This window comes from Rhinolophus hipposideros, assembly GCF_964194185.1.
Source record: "Rhinolophus hipposideros genome assembly, chromosome: 4".
NCBI lineage: Eukaryota > Metazoa > Chordata > Mammalia > Chiroptera > Rhinolophidae > Rhinolophus > Rhinolophus hipposideros.
In genome coordinates, this window is record NC_138050.1 from 65,244,830 (window position 1) to 65,258,678 (window position 13,849).

At 36.7% G+C, this 13,849-nt stretch overlaps 1 protein-coding gene across 1 annotated transcript in view; it reads left to right on the plus strand.

Moving 5' to 3' along the window:
- The window catches only part of UGGT2 (UDP-glucose glycoprotein glucosyltransferase 2), a 147,788-nt gene extending 135,892 nt beyond the window's left edge, over nt 1-11,896 (plus strand). The window contains exons 37-39 of the mRNA XM_081047050.1: nt 2,715-2,831; nt 6,891-7,017; nt 11,292-11,896. Of these exons, the coding sequence (XP_080903176.1) occupies nt 2,715-2,831; nt 6,891-7,017; nt 11,292-11,314 (267 nt within the window). The 3' untranslated portion in view covers nt 11,315-11,896. The remainder of the gene's footprint in view (nt 1-2,714; nt 2,832-6,890; nt 7,018-11,291) is intronic.
- Nucleotides 11,897-13,849: the final 1,953 nt, after the last annotated feature.

The following is a 13,849-nucleotide window of genomic DNA, read 5'->3' on the forward strand; positions in this document are numbered from 1 at the left end:
TGTAATGATTAACCATGGAAATTAAGCTATGTGTGGAAGGGCGTGAAGACATCAAAGGCTGAGGGACAATGAAATAGAGGTAGGATCAGTTGATAGGACTCCCAGTGGGGGTCAGAGGTTATTAATATCTATGTACTTGATGGAGTAAGTTGAAAATTAAGAGGTTGTCAGAGAGTGGGAGCATGAAATTGAAATTACAGAGTACCTGGCTAGGACATGACCATGAGAGAAAGTGGCTGAGATAAGAAGGCAAACCAGGTTGTTTAAGTAATGGATTCCAAGGAAAAGGATTTTGGAAGTAACAGGGAAGCTTTCTTTTTTTTAATTAATAGACTCTTTTTTTAATTAAAATTTATTGGGGTGACAATGGTTAGTAAAATTACATAGGTTTCAAGTGTACAATTCTGTAATACGTCATCTATATATCACATGTGTGTTCACCATGCTAGTTCTCCTTCTATCACCATATATTTGACCATCTTTACCCTCTTCTATGGTAAGGCCTCTTACCGTAGCCCTTACCCTCTGGTAACCACTAAACTGTTGTCTGTGTCTATGAGTTTTTGTTTCTTTCTTTATTTGTCTTGTTCCTTTGTTGCTTTCAGTATTATATCCCACACATGAGTGAAGTCATATGGTTCTTGACTTTTTCTGACTTATTTCACTTAGCATAATCTCAAGATCCATCCATGTTGTCTCAAATGGCACTATTTCATCTTTTCTTATGGCAGAGTAGTATCCCATTGTGTATATATACCACGACTTCTTTATCCAATCTTCTATCAAAGCACACTTTGGTTTCCATGTCTTGGCCACCGTAAATAAAGTTGCAATGAACATCAAAGCACATACACATTTACAGATAAATGTTTTCAGATTTTTTGGCTATATACCCAGGTGAGGGATTGCTGGGTCATATGGTAATTTTATTCTTAATTTTTTGAGGAACCTCCATACTGCCTTCCATAGTAAGTAGACTTTTTTTAGAGCATTGTTAGATTTATAGGAAAAAAATTGTGTGGAAAGTACAAAGAATTCCCATATTTCTGGGCTCCATTCTATTCCATTTTCTATTCTTTTGCCTATACCACATTTTCTTAATTACTATAGAGGGTGCCAATAAAATGTATACACATTTTAAGAAAGGAAAACTGTATTAATTGTAATACTCAATATATACCGATAGCAAGAGATGAACACAAGCCACGTTTGACTTCTGCAATTACAAGAGGTGCTCAAAGTGGTTACCATCAGCATCCAGACACTTCTGATTGCTGCAAACTACTGCTTGAGCAACGTTGGCCAAAGTGTCCACTTGTATACATGTTTTTGGCACCCCTGGTATAGGTTTTTATAGTAAGACTACAAGTTCAGTAGCGTAAGTCCTCTAACTTTTTTGTTGTTCTTCAATATTGTCTTGGCTCTTTTGGATTTTTTAGCCTTTTCATACAAACTTCAGAATCAGTTGGTCAATATCCACAGAATAATTTGCTGGGAGTTTGATTGGGGCTGCATTGACTCTTTAGATCAAGTTGGAAGGAATTGACATCTTAGCAATATTGAGTCTTCCTATTCATGAACATGGATTATCACTCCATTTATTGAGATCTTTCTAGATCTCTTTCATCAGAATTTTGTAGTTTTCCTCATGTAGAGGAACATATTTTGTTAGATTTTTACCTAGGTTTATTTTCGGGGCGGTGGGGGAATTCGTACTAATGTAATGATGTTGTGTTTTTAATTTCAAATTCCTATTGCTCATTGCTGGTATATAGCAATTGACTTATTAACCTTGTATCCTAAAACCTTGCTGTAATTGCTTATTAGTTCCATTACTTTTGTTTTGTTTTTTATTGATTTTTGGGACTTTCTTTATAAACAATTCGTCATCTGTGAACAAAGACAATTTTATTGCCTCCTTTCCAATTTGTCTACCTTTTATTTTCTTTTCCTATTGCATTAGCTAGGACTTCCAGTATTGATATTTAATAGGAGTGTTGAGAGGAGAACCCTAGAATTATGAATCTTGGCTCTTAGATAGGAAAGTTTACACAAGTACCCCTTGTGCCCTCTGGGAGAGAGGAAGTGTGCCCTTTGCTCTGGAATGTAAACCTCATTCTCGGGAGAGAAAGGGAAGGGATCTACAACCCCTGGCATATAAACAAATATCTCTGGGAAAGGTGTCTCTAAATCTCTCCAGAGGTTTCTATCTTTAATTTACTGGGCTTGATTGCTATTTAAACCTAGATGCCAGCAATCTTTGCTTAGAAAGCCCTGAGCATGCAGAAATGTGAAAATGTTCATGGAGCATTGTTTTCCAACAGGGAAATGAAAGATCACCTCAGAATCTGCAGAATGTGGTGGTAACTTACATAAACTGTAATAATAAGCACAGTGGGAGTTGTTAATCCTGGTGTTTCAGGGCAGATAGAGGTAGTCGGTTTGGGGGGATCTGGATGATGGGTTTCAGGGCCTCCTTCTTCATCCCTGATGCCAGGGGTCGAGTCCAGGGCAGGTGTGGGCTGAGCTGCGGTGCATGGGTTCATTCATGACGCAAGACAATTGGGTCAAATTAAGTATTTAAAGCTTAAAAATAGAGATCTCAGATTGACGTGTGTTTTTTTTAGGATCTGTTTATAATCTTAAATGACATCTTCAACTTCTTTTGCTCTGATTCTAATTTCTATCCCCCTTTGTTTAATTTTTTTCTGAAGGATCTTCCCAATAATATGATTCACCAAGTTGCCATTAAGTCTCTTCCTCAAGATTGGCTGTGGTGTGAAACCTGGTGTGATGATGAATCCAAACAAAGAGCCAAAACAATCGACCTGGTGAGTGTCGTGTTATTTTTCTTTCGTGTGTAAGCAGATATTAAAATGTTCAAATAGAAATATTTTCTGTGTTACAAATGGAATGGCACATGTATGGCACACTGCTGTATCAGGGGGCCCCCAAGACCACCCCCAAGTTTGAAGATTCACTTAGAGGACTCATAGGACTAAATATAGTCATGCTCGTGGCTATGATTTATTCCAGTGAAAGAGTACAAAGCACAGTCAGCAAGGAGAAGAGGCACATGGGGTGAAGTCCAGAGAAAACCAGATGTGGGCTTCCAAGGTCCCTCTCCCTGTGAAGTTACATGGGACGAGCTTAAGTCCTTCAGCTGTGAAAATTTCTACAACACATGTGAAATGTTGTCTACCAGAAAAGCTAATTAGAAATCCAATGTCCAGGATTCTTACTGGGGCTGGTCACACAAGCATCCCCTCTGCCTGGCACACCCCAGAATTCCTAACATTCAGAAGGAAAGCAGGTATTCAGCATGTACCACATTGTTTGCACAGTTTAGCCACAGTGAGCCATTCTTATCGGGAAATGGTGGGAGCACTCCTGAAATCTAAGTTCCCAGATGCCAGCCAAGGGCCAACCTCGCAAGCTGGCCTTTCTAAGAATAGCAATCTCAGTTTGCTATGTTAAATCTTTTTTGCTTCAGTGCTTTTGAAAGAAAGGCTGTGAGCTGGCTGAAATGTTCATGAATTAGATATCATCTTAAAATATCGTCAGTTTAATTCTCTTGCCAATATTTTTCCCAAACAAAGATAACCAAAATAATTCTGCCTACTTAAATTATTCTATACATGTCTGTTTTTCTTATTATTGAGAAGTTGTTTCTTACATTTTCATTTTAAGCAATTTAATTATGCTATACAGTTTAATTCTCCTAGACATAAAATATTTCAAAATTATTTATTGTCTATCGGTCTAGAACTTACATTCCAATACTATATTGTCTTTGTTACAAGGTATCATTCTTTTTCTTACCATATTGTTTTCATGTGCTAATTTGAGTATAAAATAATTCAAGAGCTTCATTGAAGAATGTCAGAATACTAGAATTCATACAGTTTTGAACAAAATAAGACAGGACAATAAAATATAGGGACATTTTACCAGATGTGTAGAAATGCACAGAAAAAAATATATGTAGCATGCCAACATGTTAGAATGCAATTGTAGATGATAGTATGTAGCAGAAACAAGTGAGATAGTATTAAGAAGAAAGCAAGGGAATTTTCTAAATGGAAGTCAGGAACATTACTGAACGTAACAAGATTTTGTTTAAGGTTGTGTCGTGACATATAAGGTTGTGACACACGTTGGTGACGTAAAAGCTCCTTGGGGTCTTTGGGAATACTTAGGTTAACTTGAGCTACTGTAACAAATCCAGAAATGTCAGTGGTTTCACACTCACCCAAGTTCAGATCTCAGTGGGTGTCTTATCAGTGAGCAGGTTCCCTGCATATCATGACCCAGGGCCCCGTCTCCATCCGACTTGTAAAGAGACAACATCTGCCTTTTTTATTTGAAAATGTAAATGAATGGAATTGTTTTGGAATAATTGTATCCATCTATCCATCTGTCCATCGGTATCCATCTGTCCAGTAAGGCAGTCATTTGTCATGTGTAGCCATTGAGCACTTAAAATGGTGCTAATCTGAACTAAAATGTGCTGTAAGGGGTAAAGTACACACCAGATTTGGAAGACTCAGTACAATAAAAGGAATGTCAAGATATCTCATTACTAATTTTTATATTGATTACATATTGACTGATAACATTCTGGATATATTGGGTTAACTAAAATACAGCATTAAAATTTATTTTACCTGTTACTTTTAGATTTTTATATGTGGTTACTAGACAATTTTAAATTACATATGTGATGCCCATCATATTTCTGTTGGATGGTATGGTATAGAGTGAAAGGGAAAAGTGCATGGAGCATGCATTCTGACTCCTACAGGCCTTGGCCCCTTCCTTAGCGGGAACTGGTCATATTTCCACCTCTAGATGTAAGAGGAGCTGAGAAATGTTATTCCTGTATAGGCAGCTACTTACTAGCAATAGGTCTACATATAAAAAGGGCAGGTGGTATAAATTTTGATGGACTGCCTAGCCATCTCTTCCACAGAAACACTTAAAATAAAAATGTGAATATACTATTTTGGGCCAGTTTCTTGGGGAAAAAGTTAGTTAAGGGAATGCAGAAAAATCCCAAGGAGATGGCCTAAGGGAAAGGAAAAAGCATGAATGATGGTATTGAAGGTGAGACTCTATTTCAGTCAGGATTTCTCAATTTGGGCATAATTGACATTATGGACCACATAACTGTGTTGAGCCAGCTGTCCTGCTCATTGTAGGATGTTTGGCGGCATCTCTGGCCTCTGCCCACTAGATGGCAGTAGCACCCCACCACCTCCCAGTCAGGACAACCCCCCCCCCAAAAAAAAAAAAACATCTCCAGACCTTGCCAAAGCTCCCCGAGGGGCATGATAGCCTCATTAAGCTCTGCGGATATAAGTTGTAGGAAAGAAAAAAAATTGTAGCACAAAAGACTAAGGAAAACATAGTATTTTTATTTTAATAGTTTCTGACACAGAAAGAGAAAATAGTTTCATTATCTTCCCTTTATAGAACATATTGCCTGTAAAGTTAATTTCTGCAAAGAAAATCTTGTTTTCCACTTACTTCAGGAATATATTTCTGTAGAAAAAAAATATCCACAATGGAACGAACTGAAAACATTTGGTGAGAAACGATATTACAACAGGCTCATGGATCTTAACTAATAGCTTTTCCGTAAGGCATTGGGGGAAGGCAAGTGGCAGCCGCCACAAGAAGATGTCCTGTAGAAGGGAGCTTCTGGAGGCACTTTCTGTTAGTGCTTTGCAGTGAGGAAATGGATGCCTGTGTAACTTTGGGAAGTTTATGCTCCTCCCATGGTGTTCCTGTCTCAGTCAGTGGCATCTTCATTCTTTACTTTGCTCAAGCCAAGGACACTGGGGTCATCTTTGATGTCTTTTCTCACAACTCACATTCTCCCCATCAGCAATTCTTGCCAGATGTACCTTCAAATACATCAGAATCAGATCCTTCTCAACCTTCTATACTTTTTAACCTTTCAGTCTTTTTAACCCTTTAATCTCTCCCAAGAAACTCCATAGTAGGACCAATTACTAAGTAGTTTAAATTGATCGTATATTAGGGGAACCTTGGAGATGATGCTGTTTGAATTTCCTCCTTTGTAGATGAAGAAACTAAGATTTCACACACACACACACACACACACACACACACACACACACACACACAAAGTTAAGCGACATGTGCAGGCCTCACTCTACTAGCAAGTGTGGAATTAGAACCATGAGGACTCAGGATCCACATCCATTTCCTTCCCACTATGCCTAGTAAGCAGAATAGTTAAATATTTTTAAGGCCTGAGATTTATGGACTACTCTGAATTCACAGCTATCAGCTTTGACAAATAAGTTCCAGTTAACTGATTTTTAATATAATCACAATTGCTTTAGAACAGTCACATTAAGGGGAATGAATGCTCCTGTTAAAGATGCTCAAGACATTTCTCAAGACTGAGAAGTGGTTTTGTCTGTGGAAAATATAAAGTATTAGTCTGAAGAAATATTAGTCTGAAGAAAATATTAACATAGTCTGCTATGTTCTTTGTCAAAATAGTCATGTATTTAGATCTCTTGTTGAAGACCTATATTTGTAAAATATATTTATTTATTTGTAAAATAACGTTTTACAAAATTATTTGACAAACTTCTTATGAGCTATCAGAATGTCCTTAAAGAATCTTTGTTTAAATTTTTGATCAAGGGATTTGCATTGAATACTTATTGCTTACATAAACTATGATTCATCATTTCACTTGATCCTGTCTTTAATAAATTTTAGTAGTTCAAGTACTTAGTACCTGGGACTCTGCATTTTGTTTGCTCTAGTGACAACAGTATTACCTTTTTGTTTCTGTAGTATGTTTTCCTTTTTTTTTTTAATTAACAAAACTTGATTTAAACTTTTAGTGCAATAATCCTAAAACAAAAGAACCCAAACTGAAAGCTGCTGCCAGGATTGTCCCAGAATGGGTGGAATATGACACTGAGATACGACAACTGTTACAGCACCTTGAAAACAAGAAGAAAAATGCACGTAAGTCATCTATCTGCAGTGGTGTGTGAGCTGTGTATTGCATTAAATGAGATTGGATAAATTACAAACTTATTTCTTAGAAGCTGTCAAATTATTGGGTCATAATTTCTTTACGAAAGTCTGTGACATGATTAAGAACATAATTTTTAGGTGGAGTAAGCTCGCAAATTTAAGACATGGATAGAGAACCTCTTCCCCATTGCTATGGCTTCAATCATACACCATAGATGAGTGTTACAGAAGTAGCCTCCCGACGCAAGATAGAGGGAAAAACTAAAAGTAAAAAAATATATATATTATATATTAATATATATATTATATTAATATATATTAATATAAATATAATATATATAATATAATATATAATATATATTATATAATTATATATATAATATAATTATATAATATAAATATAATATAATATATTAATATAAATATTAATGTAAATATATTAATATAAATACACACCCATGTATTTTTAATAGTCTAATATAAATATGCCACTTCAATTCAGAAGAAAGATTATTCCATAAGTGGTGTGACTGTTTGCAAAGGAAGAGAAAAATAAAGAAGACAGAGGAAAGAGAAAAAGAAGGAAAGAGGGCAAAAAGGGAAAGAAGGAAAATTTACAGAATTTCCTCACAAAAAATTTTCAATGCGCAAAACATTCACATGAAATGTTTCTCTTATCAAATTGGAAAGAGTTAAAGGATTAACAGTACCACAGTGTTAATGAGAGGGCTGACGAGTGAGCACTCTATGCACATACATATATATAGTAGCCATATAAATTAAGGAAAAATTTTAATGTATGTGAAAACCTAAAGTATATATGCCCTTTGACCCAGCAATTCACTTCGACACTTATATTTAAAAAAGAATAATGATATATGTATACACATTTGTTACAGCATTGTTTTTAATAATGAAATAGACATAATCTATCCATCCATAAAGGATTGATTACATAAACACTGATATGTAATCTTCCAAGAGAATTGAGACCACTATATTTGTGCTGACATCATACTTTTAAGTTTAAAAAATATGTTACAAAATAATATTTATAATCAGATCGACCCCATCTTAATTAAAGAAAAATTACTTGTCTGTGTGTATGTGATTGTGTATGGTTATGTGTACAAATACGAGAAGCTGTACAAAAGAGATTGTTGGTTTCTTTACTTCATTTTTAATTGCAAATGTAAGGCATGTTCATTATAAGCATTGAAACAATACAGAAGATACAGAATAATATTGGAACTCCTCTTTTACTTAAACCCAAGAGGCAACTATTTTTAAGGCCATGGCATATCTTCTTTTACAACTTGCATTTCTCTTAATAATAAGTTATATTATTATATGTTACATAATACCAGCAATAACTTTGCTGGTATTGCTGTAACACAGTAGGAGGCTTAAACAAAAGAAATTTTTTTTGTCCTCCACTTCTGGAAGCTGGAAGTCCAAGATCAAAGTGTCATCAGGGTTGGTTCCTTCTAAGGCCTGTGAGGGAAGGATCTCCTCCAGGCCTCTCTCCTGGACTGTGAAATTGCTGTCTTCTTTCTACGTCTCTTTACATTACCTTTTCTCTGTACATGTCCGTGTCCAAATTTCCTCATCTTATAAAGACACCAATCATGTTGGGTTAGGGCCCACCCTAATGACCTCATTTGAACTTGATTACCTCTATAAAGACCCTATAACCAAATAACATCACATTCTGAAGTACTAGAGGTTAGGATTCCAGCATATGAATTTGGGGGGATACAATTCAACCCATGACGTGAATGGAGTTGAGAATTGGGTCATTTGTATTTCTTCTGTTTTTCAACCATTGAAAACTTGTCCTTTGCCCATCTTTTCTAGAGGATTGTTGCCCATTTCCTTTTCTCCACATTCTAACACTTGTTAATTCTTGTCTGTTTTATAATAGCCATTCTAACAAGTACGAAGTGATACCTCATTGTGGTTTTGGTTTGCATTTCCCTGATGATTAGTGATGTTGAGCACCTTTTCATGTACCTGTTGGCTGTCTGTATGTCTTTGGAGAAATGTCTTTTCAGGTCCTTTGACCATTTTTTTTTATTAGATTGTTTTTCTGCTGTTGCGTTGTATCAGTTCTTTATATATTTTGGATCTTAATCCCTTATCACACATATGATTTGCAAATATTTTCTCCCATTCCGTAGGTTGCCTTTCGGTTTGCTGATTGTTTCCTTTGCTGTACTGAAGCTTTTTAGTTTGATACAGTCCCACTAGTTTATTTTTCCTTTTGTTGCCTTTGCTTTTGGCGTCAACAAATCATCAAGACCAATGTCAAGGAACTTACCTAAGCCTATGTTTTCTTGTAGTTTTATGATTTTGGGTTTTATGCTCGAGTTTAAATCCATTTTGAGTTCATTTTTGTATGGTGTGAGATAGGGGTGAAGTTTCATTCTTTTGCATATGGCTGTCCAGTTGTTCCAGCAACATTTATTGAAGAGACTGTCTTTCCCCACTATATATCTTGGGTCCTTTGTCATAAATTAATTGACCATATATATGTGGGGTTATTTCTGGGCTGTCTGTCCTGTTCCATTGGTCTGTGTGTCTGTTTTTATGCCAGTATCATGCTGTTTTGATTACTGTAGCTTTATGATATAGTTTGAAATAAGGAAGCTTGATACCTCCAGCTTTGTTTTTCTTTCTTAAGATTGTTTTGGCTTTTTAGGGTATTTTTGGTTCCATATAAATTTTAGGATCCTTGGCTCTTTATATATATTTAAGAATGAAAGATTAGATTAATATAGATAGGTTTCCTCTGCCATGATGTAATGTGTCTGTCTCTCCAATAGGCTTCTTGTCTGAATGAGAGGGTTAACTGATAGCTCTAGATACATTAGCGTGGGGTAGAACTGGCAGGCTTCCCTCTAGCTGTACGGGCATGGAATACATCAGGGCTTATCAGAGCTGACCGTACATACCACCCTACCCAGAAGCTAAGATGAGGGCACTTTACTTGAGAGCATCAACACCCATGCAATAATACGTCTATCGCTTCTTCTCCCCTCTTTCTCCCTTTCCTCTCCCAATAGATTGTTCAATTTGTTTTCAAGAATTGCAGTCTTCTACATTTTTTCTTGGAATAAACAGGTTGTCAGACTCTCTCTGGGATGAAGTAGGAAGAATGAGAGTGGGAAGCTGACAGGCACATATTTTCCAAAGCCCTTCAGTGAATTGCTTCACTGTCTGACTCCCTCCTCACCGGTGTTTTCTGTTGGGAGGCTCTCCCAGCCTCCTCAGTGAGGAGTACCAGCTCATCGTCTCAGCTGTGTGTTTATGTATTCAACAGTATATTTCGTTTTCCATTTTTAGAAATTTATTTATAACTCTGCTTCCAGTGGTGTCTTGTAACCACTTCCCCCATTATCATTATTGTTATTCCCTTTTATATTTATTATCTTTCAAGTGGAATTTAATGAACAGAGAAACATAGTCTGCCATCTTGAAATATAGAACAGGAAGCATTTAAGTTGTATTTTAATCAATTTCTACCTGAAAAATATAATTTGAATTCTTGGTGTTCTTAAATCAGTTAGTATGTGACAGCTCAATGGTGCAAAAGAAAAAGAAACCACTTTTGTATCTAAGCGTCCTCACTAGTACTTCTCACTTGTGTGGGACCTGTCTATGCTCGAATGCTCTCTCCTCCCATCATAGAAGAGGACCCATGTATGTCTTTTGCTCTTTGTTGTGCCATTACTTTAATGATGGGATACTTTGTGCATGGCGAGTATTCTATTAGTATTTTGCAAGGCCTCCATTGCCAAGCAGAGTGCTAGGTCCTAGAGATAACAGAGATAAACAAGGTGTGGTCCTTGGCCTCCGACTCCTGGGAGCTCACTTCTAGGTGGATAGAAAGGCAAATAGTTAATGGTACAATATGATAGATGCCATCATGTACAAAGAGCTATTCTCATGTCATAGAATGAAGCAAACAAGTATTAAACAAACAAAAGGACTCTCAGCCACCTGTGCTTTTTTTGTGTCTCATACGTTAGTGGGATTTAAGTTCATTTGATATTTAAGATTTCAAGAACTAAAGAAACTTGAAAAATTGGGTTGAAGTTCTGGGGCTGTTGTGAGATCAGGTAAGACCAATTTTTCTGATCAAACAGTAGGATGCAAAATTCCTTCTGCCCTCTCTGGCGACTTATTACATATTTAATAAATGATACTTAAAAGGCAAAAAAAAGAAAAGAAAGAACTAAAGAAACTTTCCTCCCCTACAGTTTTGACGCATGATGAACTCTAGCACTGGCCTTTATTAAGAAGATAAAAATGACAAGAAATCTGCCACTTGCTGGGGAAGTGTGGAACTACTGCTAAGACTTTTGGAAGTTTCATTAAAGATCAGTGGAATATTCTTCAATTTTAAAAATATTATTTAAAAATACATGTACTTAATGTATTGAATAAGTTTAAGTTATATAAGAAATGACCATTGAGTATTTAAAACTAGATTTTTCCTTTTTCCTGATAGCTTAAAACACTGGGTTTTTACTAGTTAAAGTGGTATTTTGCCAGGTAACCCAGTAGAAGAACATATCTCTGTGTATTCCAGCTCTATGTTCGTCCACATATTCTTATTCACAAAATGCATTTAAAATTAGAGAAACATACTTTGCTTTTTCTTATGAGAAAGAAAAAGGACTCATGGTTATCTCTGAATAAAAAAAATTAAGCCCATTTATACCTTAACTGTTGTTATAAAATTGAAGTAGTGTTGCACTATAATCATTATTTTATCTTAAATCAAATGTTTTAATCATATGCTGTATTTGTATTTTTTTAATATTTCTAATTTTTATTTCATAAAATGATATTTATAGACTTATGAGGTATGCATGTATCCTCTTTCTAGAATCAAACTACTTTTATAGAAACTTAAGTTACAAATGTAAACTTTGTTTTCCTGCTGCATATTAATAATAGATGAATAGGAATAGTAAATGTTCGAAAACTATCCAACCATTCTAGGATTCTATCACAGGCTCTTGGGACTATCTCAATGTCATTAAGACGCCATCCCCTGAAGAAACTGATTCAATAAGGTTGAGGTGAGCTTGGGAAATCATGATTGTTTAAAAAGCTTTCCAGATGATTGTTAATAAATGAGGTTTGGGGAATATTTAATAGAGTTTAGTCCCCAAGCCCCTTACAAGGTCAAGTGGAGCCTCAGGCTATCTTGGAACCCTCCAGGGCAACAGAGAACTGTCTGCCTCTAGAGAAAGGTTGGTACATCTCTGGACAGCTCCATAGTTAGGTCCTCAGAGGACCAGAAGCTATCTGCTGGCAGTCTCTACTCTGGCTCCTTTGTGCTCCTCTGGACAAGTTTCATCCTTCTCCATTTGACAGCACAGCCCATAAAGTATTTGCAAGTAAGTACTCTGTTCCCAGCAGCTTCATTTTTTCCTAATGAGAGCCAGTCACCCTCCCTTTGTTACTTGTTCATGTTTATGATAAAATGGAGTGCTCCAGGTGTGACCTGTCCTGATGGAACCAGATCATTTCTGTGGTTTCCAGGAATGCTAAGGGATGCCGTCCAAGGTAACTTGGCCTGGAGTGACCGACTGCAGCGTGCTCTCGGGCTCACCTTGGAGTAAGGTGTATCGTCTGGGCTTGGTGAGAGGTAAGAGACTCCGGAAGCTCCTGCCTTAGGCCACACGCTCCAACCCCCTCACCTGAGGTCTGCTGTCATGCTTTGGGCAGAAGCCCCAACTGTCTCTAAGGTGGTACTTCGCTTTCCTTTATTGTCAACCTCTTTTCACTTCTATAAGAATCTTGTGGGAAGAATCAGCTGGGCAGACACCTGATTCCCATGCTTATTACTGTCACGTCCAGTATGCCAGATTCTATATTCATAGAGCAGAAGCTAAAATTGCAGAATAATGTAAATGGCCTTGATGGTTCCTCTGCCAGTTTGGTGATTTGAAAGGCTAAACTTACATGTAATTTCCACATGACTGTATCTGTATGAAAACCCAGATTCATAAATGACATTCCTTGACAGGGAACTTCCTCTCTGTTTTCCTGGCAGTCCTTAGGCCTGTTGCAGGTATTGTCATTGCCTTCAGACTCTTCTCTTCAGGCCAATTGCTCATATATTGCAAAGATACCATTATTGTTAAGAATTTGAGACCTGTGAGCTTTCTGGGAAAGTTGTATATAAGCAATCTAGCTGTTCTTTAGTTGTAGGATATGCAGAATATATAACTGAGGAGAAAACTACCTTTGTTTGTCTTTAGAAATTTGCAATAGGCAGCAACGTCATCCCCTTCCCCGACCCCTTTGAAGGCTTTTATGGTATAAAAGGGAAAGTCTTCAAACAAAGCCAATTTAAATACAGTGGTACCTTGGTTTTCTAATGTACTCCGTTCCGGAAGACCATTCGAGTTCTGAAACGTTCGAAAACCAAGGCGTGGTTTCCCCATAGAAAGTAATGCAAAATGGATTAATCCGTTCCAGACCTTTAAAATCAACCCCTAAAACTGCAAGTGTAGCATGAATTTTACTATCTAATGATACCATAGATCCATAAAATTTATGGCATTGGTAAACCGAAATGTTCGTCAACAGAGACGTTCGAAAACCGAGGAACCACTGTATTAGATTGTAATGGTATTAAAAGTGAAGAACTATCCTATTGAACCCTCGCTGTCTTAGTTGGGGAGCTGGTTAAGGGATTTTAGCCATTTCTGCTTTTTGTGCTCTGACCTTCCTTCAACTCACATACAGGAGAAGCCCCTTTTGTCACCTCTGTTACTGATGATTACGTGTAAAGCAAAGC